The sequence below is a fragment of the Neovison vison genome, chromosome 1 (genome assembly GCF_020171115.1).
Source record: "Neovison vison isolate M4711 chromosome 1, ASM_NN_V1, whole genome shotgun sequence".
Lineage (NCBI taxonomy): Eukaryota > Metazoa > Chordata > Mammalia > Carnivora > Mustelidae > Neogale > Neogale vison.
This window is the reverse complement of record NC_058091.1, coordinates 128,247,828-128,259,870: the sequence shown is the minus strand read 5'-3', so window position 1 is coordinate 128,259,870 and position 12,043 is coordinate 128,247,828. Positions and strand designations below refer to the sequence as shown.

The 12,043-nt window shown below is 48.7% G+C and overlaps 1 protein-coding gene across 1 annotated transcript in view; it reads right to left on the bottom strand.

Annotated features, from left to right (window-relative positions):
• Window positions 1-391: 391 nt before the first annotated feature.
• Window positions 392-12,043, bottom strand: part of CDYL (chromodomain Y like) — a 186,498-nt gene continuing 174,846 nt past the window's right edge. The window contains exons 5-7 of the mRNA XM_044258244.1: window positions 8,924-9,134; window positions 2,886-3,029; window positions 392-2,046 (exon numbers count right to left, since the gene is read on the bottom strand). Of these exons, the coding sequence (XP_044114179.1) occupies window positions 1,888-2,046; window positions 2,886-3,029; window positions 8,924-9,134 (514 nt within the window). The 3' untranslated portion in view covers window positions 392-1,887. The remainder of the gene's footprint in view (window positions 2,047-2,885; window positions 3,030-8,923; window positions 9,135-12,043) is intronic.

The following is a 12,043-nucleotide window of genomic DNA, read 5'->3' as shown; positions in this document are numbered from 1 at the left end:
AGGTTCTCTATGAAACAGGAATGAAAACACATACATTGTAGGTTTGGTCAAAGAAAGAAGTTACAACTCCCTTAATATTAAGTTAATCACCGAAGCTTACATGTGATACAATGTAAAGTTCAGAAATAGGCGGAAGTAGGTAACGTCATTAGGAATATGCTTCTCTGACAGAGCAGTGAGAAGATGGACACAAAGTTGAGAAAATGGCGGCCCGGAGGGGAGTCTGGGGACGACGTTTGTCATACTCCAGCTCCTCACCAGGCACAGTCCAGCAGGCGCTCCTTACTCTCCAAACTCTACGAAGCTCTGTGCCCCCGTGCGTTGTACCTCATGAGAAAGACTGAACGTCCCGAGAAACTTCAGGAGTGAAGAATGAGGCGAACATTTCAAATGTGTTAAGAAATATTAGTTTTATTTAACCAGTTTTCACAGCTGAATATTTATTCTATAAAAACTTTACAGATTGTACAGTTTATTATATATATAGTTCAAACTACGGAACGAAAAAGTAGGTCCCACAGATGCAAAAATACTGCACCAACCAATCCAGGGTAAAGGCAGATTTACACACTGTACAGCTCTCCACATGGCCGGGAGGTGGTCGGTTCTAAGTATAAACTTCCAAACTGTACAAAAATAAGGTTTTGATTTTATTTCATTCTTCATACATTCAATATGATTGCAAGCTCAGAAGCCTAACTAATAATAGGCGTCTGTAATCGGGAGTCAGTCCCCACTCCTGAAAGGAATGTGAATGTCTATTTACACAGGGCACTCTTGGACGCCACACTGTACTCCGCATCGTGCGTAGACAGGAGAGCAGAGACCAGGAACATGGAACATTGAATATAAGGTAGTTCTTTTTTTTTTTCTTTCTTTTTAAAGGAGTTTCTGCATTTAATAGTGTGCCAAAAGAATTTTAACTTATTAAATAAAATATATTCTAAGTGAACCTAAAAATTACACTTTATAAACATAAAAATACTTTTTTTTTGGTGTAATACATCAATCATATCTGCAGATAGAAAACCAAAACTGTATATAAAGTAGTATTTCTCACCCAGCAACAAGAAGCACTTATGTAGTTATTTTTTCAAAAGGGTCAGAAAAACTCTTTAAACTCCACTAAGACTAACTTATAACTTAGATATTCATACTCAAGCTATTCAGTGATTCACTAATACTGTAAAACAAGCTTTCTTCTGGAAAGACAGTGGTTTCTTGGTGTTAGCTGGGGACTTATTAAAAAGGAAAAATCAATGGATTTTCCAGCACGAATCCTAAGCGTACTTAGTTGAGGGGTATGTTCGTCAGCGGGTTTTTCATCAAAATACTTATTCTACTAGATAAGTTTCGCTTTTGACTCAGGACATTTAATCTCTGAGGTATTTGTACCTTTCTGGAGACAAAGGCACGTCTCAGATCTTTCTGTATCTCTGAATGGGGCAGGAGAGAGGAGGCTGGCTAATACCTCTTTAGATTCTGTGTTCTAGAAGGAAAAAAATCAGGAAAACAAACATTATTCCAGACCTCTCTGCCACCCAAAACCAGCAAAACACACTTGGCTTCTTTTTTATACAGTACTAGCTAAAGATAACAAAAATTAGAGCTTTGAAGAGCAGTCTAGAGCTCACCATTATACTTTTATACTTGTGTGTATATGAAGTATAAAATAATGACGTTTGGACAAAGGAGTTTTATAGTTATTTATTTTAAAGTTACAGTACTTAAAAACTCCTTGATAATAAATAGCCTGGAAGTCGCAAGTCCTGCTTCCAAGCGTGCGCTAAGAGTGAACTTGCGTCAGGCCGTGAGGAGGGAGGAGGGCAACCTGGCGCCACCGACGTCTCGCTCTGGAGTTCCCGTGTCCCCAGCAGCCACCGCCCATCAGAACTCATCGATCTTCCGCTGCAGGTACTTGAGCATGGAGTCCATGCCCTGCGCCGAGCCCCAAATCTTCTTGAGCACCTCGCACTCCCGCTCATTGGCCTGCTCCAGCTCCAGCTTCATGTTACAGCGCACGAGGGCCTTCGACTCTTCCAGCACCTGCAGCGGACCAGTAGCAGCAGGTTAGCAAGGACGCGTGTCCGCAAGCACCAGCCCACCTGTCCCCAGAGTCGCGGAGGCAGTTATCCACTTTGAGGAATTCCCTGTTGAAATCAGGCTACAGACATTCCCTCACGACTCTCGTCAGGCCGAGACAGGGCTGTGCTGTGTGCTGTCTCGGGCGGATTCTCAACCGCTCAGCCGCTGAGCTGTCTAGGGAGAGCCGTGCTGCTTGCGGCCCAGCCTCCCCGCCCCTGCCCCGCCAAGACCGACTGACCGGGCCCGGGTCCCCTGCTGGGCACGGACCCTTGGGATGCTCTGTGAAAACTCTATGAACACCCGCCGAGGGGATTTTCTAACCAGGCTTTAATCTTAATGGCAGGGAGAGTCTAGATGGGGTCATGTCAGTTAATACTCGGTACCATTCATCTTCTAATTTGCTAAATGCAATTCTGATACCGGACAGAATGTTTTCCAGCACAGTTGTCAAACGGAAGCTTAATATCCACTGTGGGGGCCTGGTGGGGGGCAAACATAACTTATAGGAAAGAGCTTTGGAAACAGGAAAGAACTATACAGATGGTTCTGGTCGAGTTTTACAGGACACTGAGGAATCCGTCAATCTCTGAAATGTATTCCTTTCACTCTCAGGCCTCTGCAGCCGAGAGGACGAGGTGAGCCCGTCCGGAGTGGCGGCACCAGGGTTAGCTCCGCTGCATTTCACATGCAGGTGGCTGAGCCGGAGGACGCCGGAAAAACCGCCACACGGGTGAACTCTCTGGAAGAAAGGCCATGGCGGGGAGAAAGGTCATATATGTAAGAGAATGAATTCCACCTACAACTGGGTTACAGGAGGCAAGCTCCTTGATGCGAACCATGACTTCTTGGGTGAAGGTGCCAGGCCAAAACACCTGCGAGACCAGGCCTTTGCCGCACGCCTCTTGTGCCGTCAGCTTCCGTCCACTGAGCAACATTTCATTCGCCTGAAAGGAAGAAGAGTTGACACTGGTATGAGATGCGAGGCGGAGGCAGGCAGAAAAGACCCGACCTGAAAATTCATCTAAAAAATTCAAATCGAGGACGGGTATGGGAAAGTGCGGGCCCCCCGGGGACTCGCTGGGCTTCCTCCAGGCTTCCAGCTAATGGGCACTGTTCTGGAGCCTGTGCGCGAAGAAGAAACCCAGCAAGGCACAATCAGTTATGCAGATGAGAAGTAACATACTGACTGGGAATTAAAAAAAAAGTAATACAGAATCACAGGGGCAAAAGCAAGCAATCTCACTTAGAGAAGGTCTACTTGTTGTGAGCTTGAAGTTCCTGGCATGTCCCTCTCCAGCTGCCGCCTCCTTCCCAGTGGCAGCCATTCCCACATGTGAAGTCACTCAGTACCCAAAACAGTATCCTGGGAAACTGAGACATAAGCAAAGCTAGACAATTTATAGTTTTAGGGGTCCAAATCAGTCACAGAATTACTACTCAAGATTTTCTCTCTCAGAGAGGCCAATGGTGAGTTCTTCTCAATATATACAGACAATGTTCTAAGAACAGTGACTGTTTCTGCTCAAGTGTAACTCAGAAGGCCACATTTTACCACTTGGACATTAAAGTAAGAGACTATTCAGCACCCGAAGGCATCCAAAATGAGCACTACTGTAGTCTCCTTAGAAAGGTCTGAATATAGTTACTTCAAATGAGTCAGTGGAGGAAATTAACACGTATTTTTGTTCAAGAGAAAGTATATATGCATGTGTGTGTGTATGTGTATATATGGACCTGACTTTAACTTTGTCTTGGATTCCATATCAGTTAAGGTCTCAACACTATGTGCACAGAGTTTAGCTCATTCAAATCACAGGCTCATAGATATCAAAATAGGGAGAAAACCCATATTACAAGGAAACTTTGTGCCGTTCTGAGGTGACAATTTCCTGTCTGCAGTGTATCTTGCTAACCTTCCCGAATACTCTGATGGTTACGGTGAAGACTTGATCATAATTTACTGCTACAGAGGTAAAGTACACTCTTAGAGGAGAACTCTTTTCCTAGAGGTAAACTAGAGGTAAACTAAAGCCTCCCATAAATGCATCGAGATGTTTGCTGCACATGAAACGCACAGCGTGGACGACACCCAAGGAAGAAGAGCTGGCAAAGGAACTGTCTGCCTGACTTGCTGTCCTTTCAACACAGGCAGAGGATGGAGAACAGGGTGGAGAGCTGGGTCCCCACAAGGACTAAAGTCCTTCACACTCATGATTTCTTTTGGCGCCAACGTGGACCTGTTACTTGTGTCAAGTCTTGGGCAAAGTCACAAATGTTGGAAGAGTTCAGAGATGTTCTATTTGAAAATCCCCTTCTCAGTGAACATCCTCTTCTCAGTGAAAAAGAGGTCTAAAATAAACAGTGCATTCAGAGGCCTGACTTTGCCTTACTAATAGCTGTTGAGATCGTTCCTGAGAGGAGGGACCTAACTGTGATGACAGAAGGTGACAGGAGTGCTGCCAGAAGGGCCTGGTGGGAAGTGCTCTACTTTCCTAGTCTGTGCTTCTCTCGCGCTCGACACACAGCAGACCACACCACAAGGACGTCATTTAAGTGAAGATTAAGTATGTTTTCAAGACCAGCTTGAACCACAGGGTCTTAGCTCAAGTTGAGGATGCGAACATGTGCCTGTGGAGAGTGGTGTGGCGAAGAGCAAGTCTCCTCCATGTGTTCCCTCTCCAGCCCCTCTGTGGGCCTGTCCCCCCATCCTGTCACTTCTCTCAATGGTACTCTTGGCCCTCTGGAGGTAGAACAGAGCCCTACCACGGTTCTCTTCCTCCCTTCTCCCTTTCCATGATTCCCACATAGCTGCGCTAGCCAACTGGGCCATCGAGGAGTCTCCCGCCACACGGTGACCTGTCATTGCCACTACGCTGTCCTTTCAGAGCTGGGCTAACTCTGTGGCTGTAGTCCCCGGAGAGTCTTTCTCGACTTAGTCTTCTCTACTCCTGATGGCTGGATGGGCAGGCCAACAAAGGACAACTCAGGCTTCACCCAAGAGCATGGAAGTGGACCTGATCGCGGTCGTTAGTACTCATGTAAGTGCAGGCAGTGAGCTGGCTTAACTGACAGTCAGCAGTAATACTGTAAGATTAGTTAAGTTAAACATACTCGGTTTCAATGAGCATGTTCTCATCTGCTCCATTTCCAGTAGTTTTTTAAAAAGATTTTACTTATTTGACAGAGCGAGGAGGAACACAAGCCGGGGGAGTGGGAGACAGAGAAGCAGGCTTCCTGCTGAGCAGGGAGCCTGATGCAGAGCTCCATCCCGGGATCCTGGGATCATGATCTGAGACGAAAGCAGATGCTTAGCGATGGAGCTACCCAGGCGCCCCTATTTCCAGTAGTTTTAACATGAGAGGTTTCTAACTTGTACCCAAGAAACAGATTTGCGAAGATATGGTCATTGGAAATTTACAGGCTGCCATTTTGTTCCAAGATGGTCAACCGTTTTTAAAGTTATAGACGAGTGAGAAATGCCAGAGAAAAGTGGAGTTTTCTTTCAGTCCAAAAGACCACATTAAGAGGTGTGGTGAGGAAACCTGACCGGCTTGGGTGGGAGGGTTTGGGGAGAGAGCGCACACACAAGCAGAGGGAGGGGGAAGCAGGCTCCCTGCTGAAGAAGGAGCCCAATGGGGGACTCAATTCCAGGATCCTGGCATTATGACCTGAGGCCCAAGGCAGACGCTGAACCTCTGACCCACGCAGGCGCCGCGGGTTGGGGAGCTCTGAACCTCATGGAGGCAGTGGCTCTGCCACTTGCTCCCTCAGGTCAGGCTCTCAACTCCCAAACCTGGGGTAGCCCTGCCTCAGGCTGCCCCAACGGAAGCTCATGCACACCAGAAGCTCCCCAAGGGGACTCAGCACCTGGGGCGTCACTTCCAATGAGCGCTGTCACGGCATGCCTCCCCCCAGCAGCATTCACTTGCTTTCTGCAGACAGGTTTTAGTCCAGCGCTCTGCACTTTCTGAGTCGACTTTAACCTCTCTGCTCTTGCTTCAGGGCAGGGTTGCCCGGCCGGGCACCCAGCCCGCCTCCACGGTGACAGCCGGGTCTCGGTGCCGCAGCGTGGGCCTGCGGGGAGGGGGAGGCGGGGCACGGCACCCGGGGGAGAAGAATAAGCAGGAACTGACGTGTTTTCAAGAGCTGCCCAGGGAGGGAAAACGCGCGCGCCGGATGAGCAGCCCTTCGTCTCGTCATGGCTTCCCACTCTTCAGTGTTCTGAGCGTGATGGGCTCAGGGGCAGCTTCTGGCCCAAGGACTCCCATTTCTGGACGTCTTTGCCCCAGATGGGCTTGAATGTCCATCTGCCCCAGTCTGCTCCTCCCGGGTATCCGTGTCAACATCTGACCTCCCCTTGGACCGGTCACTTCAGTCCCCTCTAGAGGAAGGACTCGGGCTGCACAGAGAAGGCTTTCACTGACGGCAAGGAGTCTTCACTGCCGGAGCGGGGAGAGGCTGTCAGGAAGCAATCTGTTTCACGGTGAAAACTCAGAGTGAACCTGAAGTAATTTTCCTGGTAACGACTCTACCACCAGAACCAGGTAGCGGTAACTGCTACTGTGGTGCGGCGTGGTGCACACGAGACCCAGGACCCAGACGGGGCTCCACCTCTCATCCGTGACACATGGAGCAGCACCCCGGGGTGGACACCCGGACGCCTCGGCCCAGGAACGTTTGTTGCCCCGCGGCCAGGAGCGCCGCTCGCAGGGGCCTTCTGGGACGGCTCCCCGGTGCAGCCGCACCCCGCAGAGCAGGCTCTGAACGCAGCGGGGCCCACGTATGCCCCAGGGCTCCCTGTGGGCTCAGGGGGAGTCATGCCTGGGCGTTACCACAGCTCACCCTTGCCCTCCGCCACTCCTGCCTCCTCCCTGCCCCGCCACAGAGGCGGACTCTGTGTCCTGGGTGCCCAAATCCCTCTCAGCCTCTGCTTCTAGAGAAACTAACTTGTCAGGGGTGGGAATGGGAGAGAAAGAGGTGATGAGACGGCTTTGGGAGCAAAACCGCTCCCTGGCTGGCTGGTAGAGAGCACCCCTCACAGGCTGGGGGGTGCCCTGAGCCCATGGCCCTGGTGGTGGTTCAAGGGCAAAAACCCTCAGGGATGAGGGCGCAGTAACTGCTATTTGCGCTGACGCGGGTAGAGGGGCTCCTGGGTAGCAAGAAGGCAGAGAGCGCAGACCCAGACCCAGGACTTACTAGTGTGAGGAGCCCAGCCCCCCAAAGGTGAGTCGCCTGCCAAGGAGGATCTGCTCTCTCTAACATTAACATCTTCTAGGACACCTTATAAGACCCAAACCGGAAAACTACCATCACCACAGTACTAGGAGTCAACCACAGGCTGCCTGCAAAGTTTGCGGATTTTCCCAAGACAGTCCTTCCTCTGATCTGAAGGGAGTCAGAGAGCCCTGCTTCTGCAAGGCACTGTCAGCCCCCATCCCTTCCAGTGTGGGGCAGCGCCTAGATCTTCCAGTGAGTTCTCTGACCCATGGCACTTGGGCAGGGCCCTGCACAGTGTCTGCAGACCATGCCACAGCCCGGGCTTGTCTGGTGCTCGAACCACACCAGACGGAGGTGATGCCCACAGGGCAGGACTCGGGTGGAGCGATGCCACATCGCTCTCGCTGCAGCAGGTCAGGGGCCAACAACGGGGCCCGTTTCCGGGGACTCTGACCACTCAGAAAGGTGATGCCTGCCAGGCTTCTCTACTGTCAAGTTACTATTTTTCCCACCATAAATAATGTGAGGATGTAAATATCCATTTTCTCTTCATACTTTTACCTGCTAAACTTTAAGATCTAGGCAGTTCTTGCCTGTAATGATTACCAGTAGCTAATCCTTCTCTTCTACATCTTTCCCTGGGAAGCATGGCTCCCCTCCATGTGTAAGAAGAGGTAGGTACGAGAGGCCAAGGGGTGGACCGTGGTGGACATGGGGGTGTGCCGCTGAGGTCTGTCCAAGGGAGGTCTTGCTGTCCCGGCTGCCGGGAGTGCGGTCAGCAGCCAGTCTTCAGCTCCTTCGGGGATCGCCCTCTGCTGCAGAGAGGGCGCCCCATCCACGGTCACAGCACTCCTCCTGGGCAGCCCACACTTGGCGTTGAGGGACACAGAGGAAGCAGCCATTTCAGTCCACTATGGGACAACTGTGACAGGCCATACATGCTCCAGAGCTCCCCAGGTGGCCTGAGCTTTGGTGAGCCTGTCTTCCTGTCCAGCCCCCTTCCCGCAGCCATCCTGCCAACAGGTGAGGATTACTGACTATTTCTCCACCATGACAAACTCTTGTGAAGACCCTAACCCCTGACACCACCTACTTCACGGAGTAAGAAATGCATTTTGTGTAACTGCTGGAAAAAAATCAAAAGCTACAAACACACACTCTTACTATGGATGGATTAAACAGTTTAAAAAAAAAAAAAAAGCCCCACAGTGAGATGGGAAGAGTTCTCTTATCCTAACCAACTTAGCTCCTTCATTGCTTTCTCTTAAGAGTGCTGCTCTTAGGTTATTAGGTCAATGACCTTTTTGATGACACACTCTGTTGTTTGAGTTACAAACTAGGTGTTTACTAATAATGGATATCAGTGTCAATTACGCAGAGAGAGACTGCTCGCCGAGTAAGGTCCTTCTCTAGGAAATGATGCAACCCAGTGTCAATAAATGTTCTACGAACCAAAATATGAAAACCTCTTATGATTTCATGACTTGAGAATACAAGTTAGTGAAGAGAACTGAACTACAAGAGCATCTGAAAGGAAGGTCCCCACAAAATGACAATGACCAAACTGCATTTCTTCAGGAAGTTTTCTAGAGTAATTAAAAAAAAAAATAGAGGTACTCACAGACGCTCCTCCCATAATCTTGGGAAACATAATGGTGGAACAGCCATCTGGACTCTGTCCGAAGGTAGTATAGGGTGTTTGAAACCAAGCCTTTTCATTGGCCCAAACCACATCACAAAGAGGCAATATGGAGGCTCCTAGTCCAATGGCTGGGCCATTTACTGCTACAATTATAGGCTTCTTAAACTGAATGAAAGTATTCACGAAGTTTCTAAAATAAAAAAATAAATGGGCAATTACTCAAAACGTTGTGTATTTGAGCAACAGAAAAATCTACTATTACAGATACACCACACCAAGAGGTAAGCTCTATAAATATCAGTGTAAGCTGAGATTCCTTGAAGGCCTTCTCCTAGAAGCGAGCCATGGTCTTATTTACTGTATGCTGTAAAGGCCCAACAATATCCTGGATGCTACGCGACAGCGGCTACAGGACCTGCGTGACGACTACGGGTCAAGTCCAGTCAGAGGATGCTCCTAGATCTGCAGCTGGTCTTGGGCTCTAGGACTAATACATTTCTTCTCCACAACTTTTCTTCCCTTTAAGACATAAGAAGCCCGTGGGCTTCCGATGACTAATCTAGAAGCTTTCGCAAAGAAAACCTGGCACAGGGCCTACCAAGACTGCCTGGTGTTTAGCAAAGACTAGGAGGCTGGAGTTAGGACCCACGGGGTCGGGGTCTGGACTTGGTATGTGATTTCAGACAACTCTGGGAACACCAGAGATTTCCTGAGTTTGTCCAGAGTTAGATGGAAAGACTTGGGGGTATAGAAACAAGAAACTTCCAGGCTGGTTTAAGACAGGAGATCCAAGGAAGCACAGCAAGCAGCAGAGACAGTGCCTGTATGCCACTGCTTATCCCCCTGGGCGCTGTGGATGATGAATACAGCAGGACTGCAAAGGAGAGCAAGACTGGGGTAGGGCAGCCTTCACAGAGGATGTGGATTTCCAAACCGAGCCAGCGCTATTTCTGGATTTGTTTTAGGATCAGATCGGGAAAGTAGCTGCTTTTCAATTTAGGGTAGGTTAGTGCCACACCATCCTGGGAATGCGCATCTTCTCCTACCACTGGAGTCTAATTTTGTGTTCGGAGATGGCTGCTTGTTGCGATTTAACATGGTGAAGAAAAAGACAAGCACGCACCAAAAAAACCCGGAAGATAATTCCTTGAAGGCCGTTGGAGTTCTAGCTCAGAATCCCGGAATTCTAAACCGGAACCCCATCTTTAGTTCCAGAAGGAACAATCTGGTTGCTTGCTACAACTCAGCAATTTCAAAGCCACAGCAAATCTATTCAGATGATCTCTGGAAATCCTGTCTTAACATCTTAAGTGGTCTCCCCATCTCCCCAGACAGGGACACGAGGGATCATATATCTTTTGCAGGGGGCAGGTTAGGGAGGCCTGGGTGTGTGTGCGTGCGTGTGCAAAGAACAGAAGAGAGGATACACGGCAGAACTGGGGAGCTTGCAGGCTGAGCTCCTCGGAGGATTCTCCAAGGCGCCCTGCAGCCTGTGCAGACCTCAGCCCGGCCCCCAAGGTCCCCCAAGGTTCCTGGGATCTTTACATTGAGTAAGAACTGACTCATTCAAATGAATGAGTTGCATAAGGACTTTCTAAATGAGAGCCTGAGGCGTTGTTAGAAACATCATACTGCGTTTTAATGATACAAAGGGAGCCAGACCACCTTTTAAATAGGTTCTTGAAATAATGTAGACAATTTACATGAAGCTGCTTCGCTTGTGCCACCTTTTGAAGATTTCCATCAATGACATGATGGAAATACATTTTCTATGCTCAGTTACTGATGACTCTTGAAAAGGTCTCCATGAGGCAGAGCAGATGTTTTCAAAATCTGTCCCCGGGTGCCCTGGAGTCACCTGCTTTCATCTGCCTCATGGGAAGAGGGGCCTGGGAGGAACCAGGCTGGTGCTAACAGCATCTGGAATCCATGACTGGGATGGCAGAACAATATGAAAGAAATGAGCAAATCTTGCAGTAAGTGACTTTATAGAGAAACGGTCAAAGGAATCAGTCACTCCACAAGGCAGTGTTCCTTCGCACGTTATAGGTTTGTATAAAAGAAAAAAAATGTTTTGAAAGTAGATACTGCAAAATCAAAGCCTGGAGAATTGTTTGAAGCTGACTCCTCACCTGCATCACAAGTTAATTTTATTTTTGTCTAGAATAACAGCTTCACCTGAAACAAGTGGCCGCTTCTGGGAGGGGTAGGGATTCACTGGCTTGCTCACAAAGATCATCTTCCCCTTTCAGAGGACACAGCCCAACATTCGGCTATGTAAGCTCTGAGATGTCAGCTAGGAGCCTGGCCTATAGAAAAATTTCTTTTTTTTAAAAAACAACAAACTTCATAGAAATGCTTTTTTTCTGTTTAGTAGAAATTTTGCAGAGCCACAAAGGCTTGGCCACGCTGTGACCAGAGACAGGGAGGTGGGGGCTGCCTTTGGGCCCTGGGACGCTGCTCTGGAGCCTGGCCTTCAAGGAGGGCCAGTCCGTGGCTTTTAGGGGAGTAAAGCAAGTCTATTTTAGAACTTCAAGTCAAAGTGCATGGGTGCAACACACTGAATTTAAATTTTAGCTCTCTGGGAACTGTGTGTGAACGGAGCTATAATAAAGGCTGTGGTGGGTATGGCAGGGAAGGGGAGAGGTTTATTTGTCATAAAATGAGTTTAAAAAGACTTCTAATTAAACAAAAGCAAACTTCTAACCATTCTTCTGAAGAATGTTCATTACTTCATGGATATCACCAAAAAAGAAAATCACCTAAGAACAATAGTGTAGGAACTGTCTGGAGGAAAACGAGGCCAGAGGGATTTGAAATTTCAATGGCTAGTTCACAGCCGGTTTTCAAGGGAGTTCTCCCCTCACTCTGAGTGTCTGGCCAGGACCGAATGGGGAGAGGTCAGGTGCTCCTGAGCTTCGCTGTCTCCCTCATCTCTGCTCCTCTCCCTCCGCGGGGAAGGTGATGCCTGCCTTCTGCGGCGGGGAGGCTCCCAGGCCTTCAGACACGAAGAGGCAGCGACTGGCTCTCACAGACTTCAAAAGCTTAACGTTGTAAATGGATTTACAAGTCTTTTTGTTTTTATCCCTAATGAGCTGA